We start from the raw sequence: 17,920 nt of genomic DNA, 5'->3' as shown, positions 1-17,920 counted from the left end.
ACATAGTGCTGTGCCTTTGCTTGAGCTGAAATCAGTAAAGCAGACAGAGCACGCTTTATATGGGTTTACTAACTGCTTGACAGCTCCGAGTTTAAAAATGTATGACTGGCAGCTTACAGGCATGCTGATCAACACTAGAAAATCTTTTAAGGCTCAAGGTTAATTAAGGTTAATTATTCTGAAACACTGTTTTAGAGATTTCAGTAATAATTGCTTAGAGTGACAGAGAGGAATGGCTGCCTCCTTTTTGAGAGCACTTGGGAAATTACTTAAAAGTGTGTGAGAAGATTTATCAGGAACACATTGTAGGTGTAAGAAAATGAAACTCTGGTTGAACAGCAAACCAGCAAAGGGCACGCCAGTCTAACACAATCCTACAATTTGCATTAAATAATTTAGACAAGGAGGCAATAGATTTATCGGCAATATGTATTTACTACCACGTGCTTGGCAGGACTTAGATGCATTTGCATTGATATTCACTCCCAGATACTAATCTCAGATATTAATCCAAAGATAATACCCAGACAGCTCTCACATATTTGATTACTCACCGAAATATTTACCATCTTTACTGATTGCATCTTATCTCAAAGCCAGACCCTGAGCCCAGAGAAGTCATCAGTTTGGTTCCAGGGCAAGAGCTGCCAACCCCACTGTGAGGAGTGTTATTGAAGTCAAAGGGACCACACATGAAATGAGGTACTAAAGCTCGACAGCCAAAGTCAGCAAGACCTGGCATTAGATTACAAGGTCTTCTGAGCAAAGGCATTTGTGATTTCCAGGGCACAGAAAAGACAAGAGGTAACCCCCTGATACTGTTAAAATCAAAATGAAACTTTTCTACTAAGTTCACTAGCACCGCACTTTTATCCACTGCGATCTCGTCTGTGCCACACTGTTTAACTGCATGAACAATCCCGTGTTTCAAAGTGGTACGGATGAAAGTCACTTCAGGCTAGCTAGACGAAGAGTTCCTACTATCACTCATTTAGGGGTTGAAGTGGTGTCAGCTATCTGCTGATATTTCATACTTCTCCCAAACACATAATACAGAAAGCAGCAGCAGCCGTTAGGTACTAATAGCAGAGCAATCCAGACTAAGCACTTTCCAATAGCACAAAATGAGGCAATTTACCAGGAAGAGAAGGGAGTTGCATTAGCATGAAAAAATTCTAAGTTATTCACAAGATGCTAAAAGAGAAGGAAGAATCATCAATCCTGAACACTGGAACCATGAGGATCCATAAGGATTTCACATGATGCTAGTGAGCCCAAGCCAAGTCGCCACTGCTGTAAGTGGAGCTGTGCAGGGAGTAGAGTAGTAGCGCTGCCTCCCTGCGATGCTCTCTCAGATTTAGAGCATCTGGCCTCTTGTGTTTTCCACTTAGATTTTGTGACAGGCAAGTTACTGTAGCTGGGAGCGACCCAGCTGGGAGTTCCTGCAGAAAATCTGAGTGTGAGCGTCTCACTGGAGGTACTTAAAGGTGATTGCAAGGACAATAACAAACACCAAGCGTGTAAATGCATTGCAGTTTGCCAGTAGTAGCAGAGTTAATACCAGCCACCACCGTCCCTCTGGTACAAAGTAGGTGGACATGAAGGAGACTCAGGATTAAGAATGCACCCACTTTGTCAGTGATACGCAGACACTCCAACCACGCGCTTCTCAGGACTTGTTGGACTTGAACAGACTCTAAGAGCAGGCAGGTTTTAATACCACTTTTGAGAAGATGACTTCTGGACACCAAAGTCAAGAGCTATGTTCAGACTGTGACACTGTGAAGGAAAACCATGTGCAGAATCCACCACGACTGCGTTAAGAACTGCACATTGGAAGTGTTTTACCTGGCGATAAGGGTAACGACTGCTCCCTGCTAAATGCGTGTAAGTGAAGGGCACAGTGGTGGAGACTGCTCCTTCTCCTGGTTAAGAGGGAATAAACGGCACCTTGCTCCTTAAATCATCTTCCCGTGCTGTTTTCACCCACAGGTTGCTCACTTTTGCGGCAGGCTGGCAGACTTCCCGGTGGTTCAGAGCGCGACAGTGCCCCAGCTTTTCCCTCCCAGCAGTTCCTGGCCAGCATCTCCTTTCTGCTCCACATTGCCCTTGTTAAACTATTGGCCCCTGACACGGAGCAGCTTTTTGACAAGACTGGTTAGGAAGAAAGGCAACAAGTTTAAACAGAATAGGTCACTTGAGAACAAGTTGCAGAAATTTTGTCATTATTTGCTTGGTCTGGTAGCTTTGGAAGACAGGAACCACACCTCTTTTACAGTTACATTTATATAAAGAATAAAGGCTTTAATTAAGGCAACTCTTGCTTTCAAGCAGGCAGTAGGGAAGCCAAAAGAAAAATATGAGTTTGCAGTTAGAATAATGGTGTCTGATAATCAGAAGTGTCACATAAACCTCTGAAGACTAAAACCCAAATAATACTGTACTTTCTTTTTTTTACTAAGGTAGTGTATAATCTTATCACAAAGAGCATCTCTCATTTCAAACCCTGTGGCGTTATCTACGGCAGTCTCTACCGTGGCAAAGAGTGGCATCTCCTGCTTTGCTATGCGTAGCTCCCCTGTAGCTGCCCTGCCACGCCACGGCATCCCTCAGCCCGTGCGGCTCACGGAGAGCGTAGTCTCAGAAGGGGGGTACATATGTAGTTGGACTTTGGAAGGGAAAATAGAACTTGATACTTCAGTTCCCACAGGATGCCACCACAGAGACTATTTTCTGTAAAACGAAACCAGTGAAGTGGTGTTTTACACCACAGTATCGCATAAAAGGCAAGACAGTTGGCCCAGTGATACTCCTACACAGACAAATTCCTGTGTCTCCTGACAGGTTCACATTTCTTTATCTGGCAAGCATAAAATTATAGCCTATATACAAAGCAGCCTTTTCATTTAGGGAACAATTAAGCTAATCCCAGCAAGATTTCATGTTTAACTAGGTTTGTAGTGAACAAGTTTCTAGTCTGCATTCAATCAAGCTCTTCTGACTTTCACAAAATACGGGCAAAACAGTGTATTTGAAATGTAAAATTCAAAGCCTCCTGAGACGTGCGAGTCCTGCCTGAGTAAAACTATGGATCTATTTGCTAAAACTTTGGTATTATATCAGTTCTTCCTTTAATCTTTCATTAATCTTCCAATTAAGCAACAGTGTTTTTGTAAGCCTGCTTTTTTCATTAAAATAAATTGGTATACACTACAGAACTTGATAAATACATAAACATATATATGTGCACACATGCACAATAAAATAAAGTTACTATCGGCATAAAGGCAACATTAGCTGCAGTCATTACAAGATGCAGACTCTCAGGCTTTCAAAGTTTCACCTATTCAAAAGCGTGGGCAGAGTCTGGGCTTTTTTCAGTTTGGTTTGAGCTGGGGTTGGATCCAGTTGTGGCCAATGATGATCTGAATTCAATGAAGTCAATAGAAGACAGTAATTCAGGTTCAGTTCTGGCTTTTGACAAAACAATGGCTCAAATCAATCTTTGGTTTTGGTTCTACTTCCTGTTTAACAGCTGTGTAAAGAAAAACATCTGGAATAATACCCCAGCAGGGCCAATAACTGAGGCTGCTCTTTCATACTATCCAGATAGCACCAATAATAACAAAGCTTTCGGGCCAGTCTTCAACAACAACAAAAAAACCCCAACCAAACAAAAAGACCCCTTTTGTGCCTTTCGATCAGTAGTAGCCAGGACTGCAAACAGCACTTGGAACACACCGCCTCCACCCGCACCAGTCGGCAGAATGGGCCAAGACCTGTTGTTCGGGCTCTGAAGGACAGTGGCAGAGCACAGCTCATGTAGACACAGCTGAATTCCCTCCTGCGCTCAAGCTGGTCTCACGGCTGCTAGGACGGACCTCAGCTGTGCCTGGGCACTACCCAGCACAGGCTGAAGACCTGCCAGGAAGCCCCCAAACCACCCAATCATCCTGTGAGACACTGAATCCCAGACCTGACTGCCCCACTGGGACAGCGCGGCCTCTGGTGCCAGTCGGTAAGAAGAGTGGCGCTCTCTGGATCTCTTTGCACCTTCTTGCTGGTCTGCACTGCTCTGCCATCTCTCTGACTGTTTTAGTGAGCTGCTTTGAACCTGGGACGACATCTTTTTTCCATGTTCTTACGGTGCCTAGCACAGGCCAGTCTGTATTCTGGAGTAGGGCTCCAGAAGCTGCATCAAAGTAGGTTTAATGGGGAAGCATAACCCATACGTGGTATGCAAAGCTCTCGGAGAGAGTAAAATATGAGAGGGCCCAGATGCAGTATGGAGTGGTCTCAATCCACGCTTCCATCTGTGCAATTTCCCCATTATAAATGTATGCCATGATCATGAAACATGGTGGCTACTGCCGGCACTTGAAACCTAGTCCAATTTCAGGGGAAAATAATTTCTTAAGAATAAGCCCGTAATGTGTATCTAGGAAAGGGGACACACGCACCATGAAATGTCCAGAGGTCACACACAAAACAAGCAGAACGCTAACTCTTCACCTCTTTGTTTCAGAAACACACCGCCTCTAGTGTCCGTTGGGAGAGAAATAAAAAATGTCCTTGTATCAAATTTTTAGTGTCTCAGTGTTTTTCAAGAGGAGTCAATTATTCCATTTCCCCCCTTGTATGACTGAGATTACTAAACTAAAGCGGTACAAGGGCCAAGAGGAAAAAAAGAATGACATTGGCAATGATTAAACCCAGTTTGGTCAGCTTGTGTTAAAGCTGCGATCTCTGAATTCTTGCTGTAAAAGTTAACAAAATTGGAAGAAAGCAACAGCTTTGCCAACATCACCAGGATATGGAGTACTCCTTCTGGGCACTACATTTCAACTCTCCATAATTCCAACAATTTTGGCTTTGCTTACCAATAAAGATTTAATGACGCTTATTTATATTTACCAAGGAGAGAACAGAAACCACAGAACATTCACAGCCAACTTGCTAACCTCCTTGTTCAGCGACTTCCAAAAACAAAGATGCATTTTCAAGGTAGTGCTCTTATTTGTAATATTCTCAGTCCCTCTCTGCCATACCCACAGACCCCCTGCCTTTAAAACATGTACCGAATTCCTTACAACTCAGTTTCCATGAGCCTGTGTATAATCCTATAGAAAGCTTGTAACATCTTTGTTAAACCACAAATCTAAATTTCACTTGAAGAAAATTATAGTGTGCCTTCTGTTTTTTTAGCATATTCAAGTAGTGAATATTAATACGACTACTGAAAAGAATAGTTACCAAAGAAATCGTGACCTAATTTTCTCTATTTCTTAGCAAGAAGTTTTCAAATGCTGTTTGTACCATGTGAGCCCTTTTGGAAATCCTGAAAATATTTTTCTCCATTTGTATACTGAAATGTGTAGCCAGCAGCTTTGTGCCACTAGGTCTTTAAAACAGACATATGTGTACAACTAAAATAGAAGCAAAAGCAATGTCTCAATAATCACAAGGATTTACCCTCTGTTAAAATGTTGGACGTCAGCTACACAAAATACCATAGTATTTTATTATAGAGATGTAAAATCATTCCATACAGTCTTCCAAATATCCAACTTGTATTTCAGACACAGATACCAAGAGGGAAAAAGTCTCCAGCTGTCTAGAATTCTAAATTCTCTCATTTGTACTGTCATTTAACATAAGACAAAATTTAAGACCAGACTTTAACTGTTTCCAAATGGTTTTGTGTATGTTTCTGCTGAAACCTTTAACCATTATCTAGCACCAGAATTCTTAAACAACAAATACACCCGCTGTCTTCCTTTAATTTTGCGTTCAGACATTTTTCTGTTGAATGCTTGGTATCATACATTAATCAAGGTAATATATGATAAATACTTAATGACTTTGAGACCAAACGGATCCTGGCCAAATTGCAAGTACAAATGATTTTAAGCACTGATACACTGAAAACTCTTAATTCTGTGGGGAAATGACTGTAGATACTGCAGTAGTAAAAATAGACTCAGATTATAACTTTAACTCAAAATCTCCGAAGAAACTATTCATCCTTTGAAACAATCTCACAAGAAATAAATATGAGCTTTACCAAGGAAAAAATTCTCCATGCACAGTAGAAACCTGAACCTAAGTACATGTGGGAAACGCAGAATACTGCACTGAAACAAAACAGAAGGAGCTTAAAAATCTTCTCTCTAATCCTAGCACGTGTTAGGCTTTTTTTTTTTTCTGGAAAAGACATAACATAATGCAAAAAGTAACTCAGTTTAAGCATTTCTTTCTTTGAGTCCTACAAATGCACACTATCTCCCGTGGGACTTGTGAGCGGTGTAGGAGCATAAGTGACCGATGAAACACTTTGGGTCGATAACTCAGGTAACACTCCGACCACTTTGCAAGCCCAAGTGAGCTGATGTCTCCGTTTGACCCACTGGCTTAAGCCTCCCCTCTCAGAAAGAAAACGGTTTATATTGGGGTGGGCTGCAGGAAAGGGTAAACATCTATTTTGAAGGAGAATTCGGCAACAAAAATGAAAAATTAACAATTTTAGTCCTTGTGCTAAGGTGCTTTATTTTTCCATTTAAAGATTATTGGAGCATTAAAGTTAGAATCATAGAATGGTTTAGGTTGGAAAGGACCTTGAAGATCATCGAGTTCCAACTCCCCTGCCATAGGCAGGGACACCTCCCACTAGAATAGAGAGGCCTATGAAATAACTTATTACTTAGACATTTTACCCTTTAAAGTCATTAAGCCTATATGTTATGGTGCAATTTACAAGAAATAAAAACCCCACTTTCAGTGATATATCAATAATTTATTGTTTTGCATAAGAAGGTAAGATCAGGTTTCAGGTAAGACATCAACCAAGGACCTGACGGCAAATTCAAGTATAGAGCTTGGTACAATACCAAAAAATACTACCATTTGTTTGACTATGGCAAACAGCTAAAACACAATGAAAACATCTGGACTCGACTGTCAAAACATACAGTTCTCTAAAAACCCACACGGCACAACTTGAATATGTGGAATATTGGAAACACGTTTAGTTGTCTTCATTCCCAAATTCTTACGAGTCAAAGGAACAATAGCGTGTGTGTCCCCCCCCGGCTTGCTATCCCAGAACAATTCAGCGCACGGGCTCAGCGTCCGTCACGATACGCAGGCTCCTGTCCTGTTGAAACCATTGGGCTAAGACATTTTCCTGCCTTGATTTACTGTCATCTCTGCCTGCCTCATGGAGGCAGTGGCTTTGGTTATTTAACGTTTTTTGAAGCTAACACTGCAATAATGTTGATTTTCAAAAGCGACCTAGTAATTTAACTGAAACTATTTCTCAGTCCTCAAAGACTCCGTACACTTTTTTACTCTGTTGGTTGGATTTATGTTTTTGTGATTCCCTTTCTTTTGCAGGTGTTACAATTCAGGAATTAGCTCCTGGCTCGGAGTCGGGGCAGGCAGCCATCCGTCTAGGAGACTCCTGCCAGGACTGTGCTGAGGATCAGAGGGTCAGTGTCTCTGCGAACGCCGCTTGCTGCTGCCCAGCACAGCGAACCTGTTGTAGAAGGTCCTCCTAGACCACACGGACCCAGGAATGGGAATTAAATTAATTTCAAAAGGACAAGAAAAACAGCCTGCAGGACAGCCAGAACCGTTTCTACCAGGGAGTTCTCAGATTATTCTAGCATCTATTTCTTAAAGAGAAAAGCAGGTCCCTTACGTGAGCGTTATCGTACACTAATGTTCTGAGACAGCTCAGGTCAGGAGCGGTGTTAAGAGTGTTTCAGTAAGGACTAAAGCCCCTCTTGTTGGAAACAGCCAGATCCTGAGAGGTGCCGAGGGCCCTCTCGGTTTGGGTTGGTTGCAAGAGACGGTGAGGGCACTCGGCGTCTCGCAGGCAAAGGCAAACAGACCCGCTGAATTCCAGATCCCCTGAAAAATAGTTTGATTTTCAGTAATTAAAAAAAAATAGAAAGCATTTTCTCAAGTCACATAATCTCCATGCATTAATGTAATCAACAGATTTCTATTTATGTTACAAAAAAAAGTCCACCAGGAAAATGGTGAAATTTGACAAAAGTTAGATTATAGCTGCTCAACCAGAGCGTGTATCCGTACTGGGATCCAGTACATCTGTAACTCTTGCATAAACATTTCCAGACTCCTAGGGATTTTGCTGTTGTTGCTTGCATTTCATTTATTTTATACGACTCTAAGCCAAATGCAATGACCCACACATTAAATACGCATTTAGAATAAAACTGCAAAATTTGATGGCTTTATCAGTGTATGAACTGAAATAAAATATTTACATGGAATGTTGAGCTCCATTTACAGAGACAGTGTTTCAAATTACAGACTTCGTAATCTCCTTAGTAAATGATCACATTGACAAGAAATTTAAAAACTTGACATCCCTTTTCAACCCTTTCATAAATATATAAAGTTTCACTAAATTCTTTTTTCTTTAAACAAGACAGCTATATTCTCTTTACACATTAACATGAAATAATGGTTTCCTGTTCGAGCGCCACAGATGTGATGATCTGAAGTCAGCAAGTTCCTATACACGTTCTGTACTTACAAGACATATTCACAGCACAACACACAGGTGTTACTTGGTCTTTACAGCTGAACTCATTTCCTGCATATCCGTAGTAAATAAAGAAAAATACCAAATTATCTATATTAAAAATACATCATCTAATATACATTTGCTGACACTGCCACATCAAATTTTAAAATGAGGTTTCCAACTGTGTCTGACCAATGACAAGGATACTTTTTACAGTGAAGTCTACAGCATTAATTGATTTTTGGGTGGAGACAAAAGATACCTTACACTACTACAAAGTATCACTACATACTAAACAAGATAAAGAATTAAGCTCTTGCAACTGCTTCTCAGATCTCCAAAGTTTCCTTGCTAATTGTTAGAAAATTTCTGATGGGAAAACTGTTCTAAAGGATGCCAAAAATGTTTGAAACCAATTTGAAGGAAAAAAAAAAAGGTACTCTCTACTTTGTTGCTATTCATATCACTTTGCCACTGATTTTACAAAAGATTAATCCCATAGACTTTGAAGTTATATACATAGTAACTCACAATTTTCCCTATTTAAATAAATATTCCCGTGAGTTTTCTTTGTTGTGCCACAAAGCATGCGTGAAAATATTTTCAATCCATGCATGCTCACAGCAGAGTATTTCACAATCAAGCCACTGAATACGTCTTTCTTTCCATGACTATGTAAGTGCAAAGGAATACTAAAATCACTCTGTACACGTAAGACATGGTTCACATCTAGAAAAGTAAAAACACTTATCTTGATACGTAATTAAAACTACAATGTCTTCCTCATAAAAACATTGGTCACTTTTGCTCCTTTCAGTTCACTCAAGCACTTAGGGGGTAATAACTTCCAAGTGCTGATGTGCTCTTTGTGGGAGCAGTTATACTTAAAACCATCAAAGTGCCGATCTCCAGTGTTAATTAGTATCTTCTGCAAACTCTCCGTTAAAAAAAAAGCTTACCTTGGAAATACACAGATGATGATAAAGAGGTGTTTGGCAGTTTCGTTACACCAGTATTAGCTCACTTTATGGAGCATAGTAAGACTTCGGTTTAATCTGTCTGTTCTGTCCCAAAATTGTGGGCGGAAGGATTGAAGACACAGGAAAACAAGACCAGTTCCAAGTGCGTGAAGAGTGTACCTGCTGCTTAGGTAGAGTTAGAAAGCCCTCCTACCAAGAAAACGGCCATCGAGTAATGCCTAACCATGCCCCGTATTCAGATGCTGAGATGCAGCAGATATTTTGTCTAGTTAAAACGTTATGAATGGAGCCAGCTGACGGGAACCCAGAAGGTCTCGGTCTCCAACCTGTCAAAAGTTGTTTTAAGCTCACTGTAAGCTGTAGCGAGGTCATCGTTGACTATCACTTTATCGAAAAGGTGGCCGTACTGGCTCTCCATCACGTGGGCAGATTTAATCATTTCTTGAAAATCTTCTTCCTAGTAAGATCAGCGCAAGACATAGTCAGCCCATAGCAACAGAAACTCATTCTGTGGTAAACGCAAAGCTACTTGCTTATTTCTCATCTCACCAGGAGATGGAAACTGTAGTTTTAATAAAAAAAAAAAAAAAAAAAGAAATTACCATTACAAGTGATCTCGGAGAGCATTCTCACGAGTAGACTTCGCTCAACAGGCAATTCTTTCATCTCTCCCCTTGCAGTGACACAATAGTCATTGCATGGTAATTATAGAGACATTTTCTGTTAGCAGTACCAGTGGAAAATGTTTCTAGCTGTTTACTTTGATGATACATTTAAAGTTTCATTACTTAAGTCTCAGCTTGCAATTAGCATGCGATATATTACAGCGCAGCCTTTGTTCATTTAAGAGCTTGGTAGGAGCTGTCTTCCTATGCCTGGTTTGACCTGGCTCAGTGGATTTCTCTTTGCATTTGGGGAGGGAACAAATCTTAGGAATTTAATTGTTTACGTAACCCTGAGAGATTAAACCCATCCTAACTCAGCAATGTCCTGAAGGTTGCTCTTAAGAATGAATCATAGAATCATAGATAGGTTTGGGTTGGAAGGGACCTTTAAAAGTCATCTAGTCCAACCTCCCTGCCATGAGCAGGGAGATCTTCAGCTAGACCAGGTTGCTCAGAGCCCCGTTCAACCTGACCTGGAATGTTTCCAGGGATGGGGCATGAACTTCTCTTACACTTCATATACCACAGACCATATTCTTACAGAGCGTTATTTCCAAACTATTTCAAATGTAAATTCTACACAGATACAGCCTGTGACTCAGGTTGAAACAAAATTTAAAAAATCTTAAATAACCTCTGAATGAGGGGAAACGATACACACCGTAAATGTAGATAAAAAAAAAATCTAATGATGATCAGCTTTGCTTTAGCTTCAATTAAAATATGATTTCATTACATTTCAAGGAAGAAAATAAGTTACCGTTACAAGATACTATGTGTAAGCCCTGACAAGTACTGTTGATGAGATCCAGTGATCACCTTTATTTTCAAGGTAAACCACTAGAACAAAACTCTTGACAAGTTCTCATGTTTTACCATGTCTGTATATACTTACTGTAAAGGGTTTTGCAGTTCCCTTATCATCTTTACTTGAAATAATCTTGGCGTTTTTTCTGGTCTCTCTCAAACGGTCAAGTGACGGAGGCTTTATAAATATAACGAATGGTTTAAATTCATATGTCCGTAAGTGTTTCACTGTCTGGGAAGAGGAAAGGTTTTAATTAATTAGTTTATTTTGCACAATGGAATTTACCGTAATAAAAGAAACTTTCCACTATCCAAAATAAACCCATAAAGCACCTCGAGAAAGCTATTTTTCATTTACTGCTCTCCTGCCCTGGTGACTGTCACTGATTCATGTAAGGAGAATTTTCATGCGTAAGAAAACTCTCCATTTCCACACAGGCTGCTGGCAAACCCCATCGCTCTGGCAAAGGCCAGGCTGTGCACTGCGGTGCCACCGGCAGCGGGAGGACGGAGGGGAGGAAATGTTCATCACATTTTAGCAGGAGTAACACTTTCTGTACCCATGAAAAGTAGTGGGAAAAGGTGTCTCTGACACTCGGTGACAAAAGGTCAATGATTTGTTCTCTTCGGTACTGTGTCTCCACCATAAAACTCCTGCTGTTCACTCTTCCTGAGTCAGTCAAGTGATGCTATGTATGGAGTTAGAGATGGGTCTAGTTAGAGAAAGACCTACAATCCAGATTGTGCACAGGGTGAAGCAGGGATGGGATGGCCAGCAGCTTTCTGTCCTCTTCACACTGCCAGGGCCCGCAGGAAAATGCCGTGTTGGACAGTGGGATCCCAGGATGGCTCACAAGCCCGGGTCCCCAAGAGAATTTAGTGCTTCACTGGAGAACAGGGTCGTGCTGGACAGGCAGTGGTCTCTCAGAGCAGCCTGGCAGTGTCAGCCCCAGAAGCCCCTTCCCAGCTCCCCTCCGCCCCTGGTGCAGGGTCTGGCTACCCCGGATGCTCCTCTGCCAGCGCAGCCCCCCTGCCCTGCTCCCAGGGCACAGCCCCGCGGCCGAAACTGCCCCGGGAACTGTTCACAAGCTGCCGGGGTTCAAAGTCACAGGCTGGCCACCCTTGGAGAAGAAATACTTTGGCTGGGTTTAAACAAACTAGTCCAGCTCCTGGAATCACTGTGGTTATTAGTAGCATAGAAATTCTCAGAGGAGCTGTTCAGCAGGGTTGAAAGACAAGGTCAACGCAAGAACAAATGGTTTAGAGAGGAATGTTCTCAACAATTATCCAGCCAACATCACATTTAGTGCGTTCCTTGACACGTGTCCACCCTGCACAGAAACCCTTTCCATGAACGGTTCGGTTAAACATGTGAGAGAGTTGCTGGACTGGGTGGTAGCTCAAAGCCGTTCTGAAATTGAAGCTTGGGAGAGAAACTCTAACCCAAACCAGCAGAAAGATGAATGGAAATATAGGAGCATTTTGTAATTAAATCTTTGGTATTATGCTGCAGGCTTTCAATTCACTTAATGACTGAGCTGAATACTTGCCAATATGTATTGAAGTTTCCTTCCCCTCCTTTCAGAGAGTCTTGCTGTGATAAAGGTACGCAGCAAGCCCACTCTACAGTCATTCAGCGTGGAACAAAATATACCTTTTTAGAAACAATTTTTTCCCCGGAATCCCAATATGCAATGTGGGGAACCACAAGAGTCCCAAAGACGTGCTTACTTACATGAGGCTGCACATCCAACAAACAAACTTTGTTTTTAGCTAGAACGGATCGGACGGAGTCTAAACTTGTACCATAGTAGTTGTTCTTATACTCGCCGTACTCGATAAACCTGCGGCAGAAGGTGAAAACAACTGGAATCATCTCCATTTTCTCCAGAAAAAAACCCTTATCAGTTTGGTTTGTAAGATCTGATTCAGGAGCAAAAATATTTTACTTTACATGAGAGTTTTACCATGTTTTATAAAGGAAATGCTGTCAAGTACTTCAGCATGTCAATTTTAAGAAATCTTCTACTTTACCACTTTCAAATCAGTAACACCTGCTTGTATTACAGTTAAAGAGAAAAAAGTACTGTAGTCCAACAGCCCACTAATGTTTTCCATCACCTCTTTTTCTGCACTAATGCAATGCAATAAAACAGTGGATAAGCTAAACAATAGAAACTACTGAAATTTCATTGCACACTACAGAATATCCAAATTCTCTGTCTCAGAAGAGAAGGAGGAGCGACGATGGTGCTAATGGAACCAAGGCGGCTGGTTATGCGCTATAAAAGTACAAGCGCTATTTGCCAAAAAAGCAAGGCACAGTTTGAAGTTTCAATAAAACCCACAGCTTTGTGTCTAATACACTTTTGCCCTCTGAAACACTGGGGCAGAATTTCAAGCCATGATATTTTACAGGCTGCCGGAGAGCACGATGCTACCATTGTCTCCATTTTCGTTTAATTTCTGGCAGGTTTACAGGCAGGGGCTTCACTGTAGATCTCTAAATTCAAAAGCAGAGGAAGTGCCTGGCCTGAAAGAGAGCAGAACTGCGCAAACATTGACTCGGGCACGTTTGCAGAACTTCCCGGGCCCCACCTCCTAGAGCTGCAATGCTTTATTGCTATGACAGATGATGCCCTATTAAAAGAGCGCTCCCTCATCCTGAACACCTACAACTTCAGTGTCTTCTTTGATGAGCCGAGGTACTGGAAATACTTGGAAGCTCAGAAACAGTGGTGTTTGCACATACTGCTTTTTTCCTCTGCGTTTTTGCCAGCTGCTTTGAACTGCTTATACATCAAAATGTAATTTTAACGCATCTTCAAATCACTGCAACTTATAACCACTTTGACTTATTATCTAAAATCACAACCAGCCCCATTTTGTACTAAAGCCATTGTTTTAACCGCGGTTCTAGTTAAAAACTCTTCAACATACTTGTTATTCTGTACATCTGTCTCAAACAAGTGCTTGGAAATGAAAATGTATTCGACACCGTCACTTTCTTGGCTTCTCCTTGGTCGGGTAGTGTCTGCAGTATCATTAAATGAAGGGAAAAAAAAAGAAAAAAAAAAAGGAAAAGATGCACAAAACAATATAATTCAAACCAGTTCAGGAAACACTGCGAAGCACACAACCCTTGTGCAATACTAAGCGTGGCGGTTCCCTCACTTCTGACAGACATGAGGCGGCTCTGGATCTGGTAGGCAGCACACAGGCACATGACAGGATTGAGTTTTAAAAGTGCGCAGGAAAAGCAGGGAAAAACCTACTGGACAAGTATCAGATTATCATTTTTATTAACTAGTGGAAAAATCCAATAAAATGAGGACAGCTGAATAATAAAAGGAGCAGCAGTCCATAACAATTACCCCAACCTCGCCACTTGTTAAACTTATTAGCATACGAGACCATAAAGGGAAACAAAGCTCACCGACCTGATTTATAAAATGTTATGTTCATTAACAACACTTGTAGCTATGGCATGCGAAGCATGATAATAAAAAAATGGGGTGCGAGTTTTATGTTTTAGTGCTTTTCTTTTTCTGGTGATGAAAAACAAATTCCTTTCTCTTTCAGTAGCCCTGTAGTATTTGCAATTCTCACGTCCCTTCAAGTACTAAGTACAAAGGTTTTGCTTAGAAATGAAATTTATTTGTGGGGTTGCCACTTATGGATAATGAACTCATTCAAGAGTCCTGTTTAATACAAGTTGTATATTACAGCATCGTGCATTCTCCATGACACAGGAACGAACACGACCTGCTTGCAGAAACACAGTCCGGAATGCCATTTGGTATCACGCTCTTCTTAGGTTGACGTGAAGAGGAACACGTCCAAGACGAGAACCCCCAGTTCTCCCTCCAAGTCCTGACTTAGTGAATTTCAGGGAGAGGGATTTCTTTACGTGTTTGTTTTAAATTATAACCACAAATTTGGAAGAGAAAAGAGAGAAGGCAGCTTGATGAATACTGGCAATTTTTAGAGAAATATTTTTGGGCAAATGATTGCATATGTTTCAGTGTGTTAAATATTTGGGAACATCTGGCTTATTTTGTTGTTGTTTTCAATACCCAGCTGAAGCAAATATGTGCAAATGAAATGACTTGCCAAAACCAAATATATTCATTTTTCTACCTAGTAAACTCATTCACATACATACTTTATAGAATACCTGCACTTGCAAAAAACCTGTGACAATATCCCCAAATGCAGAATGCTGGACCCATATTTTTGAAGGATCGCTACAGGAGGCACATGTACAAGTAGAAAGCAAAACAAGGAATGAAAGTCTAACTAAAACTGTCAAGTCCATAAAAAACCCCAATAAAGTACTGTAGAAGTTAATATAGAACAATGTTATTCAACATTATACAAAGTAACACTACTTGGTCAGATAGGAGGAAAGAGTAAAAAAATCCCCAAATCAACTTTTCTAAAGCTAATCAAAGGGATTTAATTCATTTATTCACGGGATTAAACTGCTTATCATCAGTCTTCGTTTTTCAGCCTGTCTCATATAGAAAGGCCATTTTGCTGAAAGCAAGCATTGGTAACAGTCCGTTTCACTGCTTTACAGCCAAACCCAGGGTGTTCTTCAGCTGAGTTTCATTTACTAAACCTCGCTGACATCAATCATGTTAAACTTGTACTAAAAGTCTACTGCATTGCCTCTGAGCCAAAATGTCCTATCAGTTAAATCAATGCTATTTAAAATACAACTGCAGCAGCACTTTTAAAAATTAGAAAAGTAATTTGGATGCCAAGCATGCATTTAGGGACCCAAATTTGAAAGTGCCTTAAGGTAACGCAATAATAAAGGATAATAATGCAAGTATAGCATTAAGAGAATAGAAGTGTATTTTCACTTACGTGGCACCGTCACCCCGTAATGCTGGGTGTCACTGATCAGCAATTTCCGTTTAAGTTCATTCAGTCCAACCCCTACAGGACCTGAAAGAAAAAAAATTGTGCTGCTGTTTCCCAACAGCCAGTTCTCTCTCGTCTTCAGGTATAAGTACTCTCCGAGGTACGGCTACGTAGCACATAGCTATAATATATATTGGCTTTTAATCGGAGTCATTTGGAAACGCCCATGGTTATAGCCTCTCCTAGACTACACACCGCTGACAAATTTCAGGGGACGTAGTTGGCAGTCACACTGCTCCAACTTTACTACCGAGGAAAAATCGGGGAAGGAGTTGACAGCAAAGCTAAATTTCTTTTCTACAGCAACTACCCACAGTACGCACCCACCTCCATCCTCAGCCCTACTACAGACCCCCGCACCCCGACCTGCAGCTTTCCAGCACAAAAACTGGTCTGGCTCTTCATTTTGCCAGAATATCCCCAACTCACAGACTAGAGGACCCCAGCTGGCAGGCGCCAAGTCCCCCCAAAGCCTCTGCACTCCATGTGTCACCATGGCCTTTTCCTTACTCCCTCCAGCTGCTGCATCCCCTGTCTGTGCCAGCCTCCCCCGAGGAGCACTCCCACCACCTCCTCCCCATGCCCTGGCAGCGCTGTGCCCCCTCCGGACCCCGCCGCAGGCAGGAATACCGCCACCGGCCAGCTGGACCTGTCACCGTCCACCTTTTGACTGGGCCAGGGCGGCATCGCACGGGGAGAGGAAGGGTCACAACCCCTTTGGGATGTTTGGGTTTCTTTCTTTCTTGTTGATTTTCTTTTAAACTGTGCTCGTCTCCTGCCTGCTGTCTGAACTGGTCCAAAGCAAATGTTTCCTTCTTCACACGGCTGCCAAAGAGAGACCACTCTTGGAAAGAGGATGGCAGGAAGAAACAAAGACTGCACGGAATTTTTTTGACCCGTCTCCTCCACCTCCATTTGAGTACTACTGTCCTAGAAGCTACTGAGCTTCCTCATGTTTTTTGGGTTGTCCCTAACTCTCAGCCATTTCCAGTGGTGCTTGAGGTCTCAGTGAGGGCGCTCTGTCCTGTGAGGTCTCAAAGGCTCCATGGGCAATCGCTGCCTGTCCCCGGGAGCCCTTCGCGCAGGGCTCCAGCCTGCCCGGCCCCTTTGGTGGGGGAGCCATGGTGTGGTGTGTGTGTGCGTTTCTGACGGTGCAGTGGCCTCATTTCTGCCAGGTCAACAGCAAAACGCAGAGCAGAGTGAGTCATTGGAACCATATCCCAAATAATACATGGATCATACATGTGGGTTTAAGGAAAATTCTTGCTCTTCTTGTAAAAGTGATACATTAATGCATGGAGTGCTTTTTAACAGAGACATTTTAGGCATGAGAAACACAAACCCTAATAAATATTTTAATGAAATAGCGATGTGATGGTTAATTACTAGCGAGAGTCTGGTATCAAAAAGCAAAGACTGATGCTTCGGCACCTTCAGATGCCTATTTGTAAAAATGACTATCTGCCCTGTCTGAAGTTAGAAACACAATGATGAAAAGCAACTGTTTGCTACTTTGCTACTATCCCCAGACTACGGTCTCCCTGTAAAATCTTAGGGTTTCTGCATTTATAATTTTTATGTGTTTACATAAGTTAAAACACACAACTACATTTCAAGTTCCATCTCTGACCTGCCTGTAAATTAATCTATCAGTATATATAAATGTTTATTTAATATGGTGTACAGCAGCCTCTACTGGTGCATATCTGCAGAGAAAAGCAATGTGTCATGTAGATAATGGCATTACTCTTGTTCTTATTTTTTAAAAAAAACATTTTTCCTTTTTCAATAGTATAGCTATTTAAAGCAAATATGGATGTTTATAGAAAAAGTAATTAAAGTTCTCAATATATCCTAGCAAAGTAGAATGAAACAAGCGGAATTCAAGTAAAAAAAAATTGTCTTCCTTTCAAGCAAAAGATTTTCCCCATTAAATCTACACAAATATTATTTCCTCTGTCTACACGCTGTCAAATCAACAA

At 41.4% G+C, this 17,920-nt stretch overlaps 1 protein-coding gene across 1 annotated transcript in view; it reads right to left on the bottom strand.

The window, feature by feature from the left end:
- Window positions 1–6,778: 6,778 nt before the first annotated feature.
- The window catches only part of MPP7 (MAGUK p55 scaffold protein 7), a 154,816-nt gene continuing 143,674 nt past the window's right edge, over window positions 6,779–17,920 (bottom strand). The window contains exons 15-19 of the mRNA XM_082498985.1: window positions 15,882–15,962; window positions 13,947–14,040; window positions 12,742–12,850; window positions 11,095–11,238; window positions 6,779–9,991 (exon numbers count right to left, since the gene is read on the bottom strand). Coding sequence (XP_082355111.1) covers window positions 9,812–9,991; window positions 11,095–11,238; window positions 12,742–12,850; window positions 13,947–14,040; window positions 15,882–15,962 — 608 coding nt within the window. The 3' untranslated portion in view covers window positions 6,779–9,811. The remainder of the gene's footprint in view (window positions 9,992–11,094; window positions 11,239–12,741; window positions 12,851–13,946; window positions 14,041–15,881; window positions 15,963–17,920) is intronic.

The sequence above is a fragment of the Vanellus vanellus genome, assembly GCF_965231255.1.
Source record: "Vanellus vanellus genome assembly, chromosome: 2".
Classification (NCBI taxonomy): Eukaryota; Metazoa; Chordata; class Aves; order Charadriiformes; family Charadriidae; genus Vanellus; species Vanellus vanellus.
This window is presented reverse-complemented; position numbering and strand designations above follow the sequence as displayed.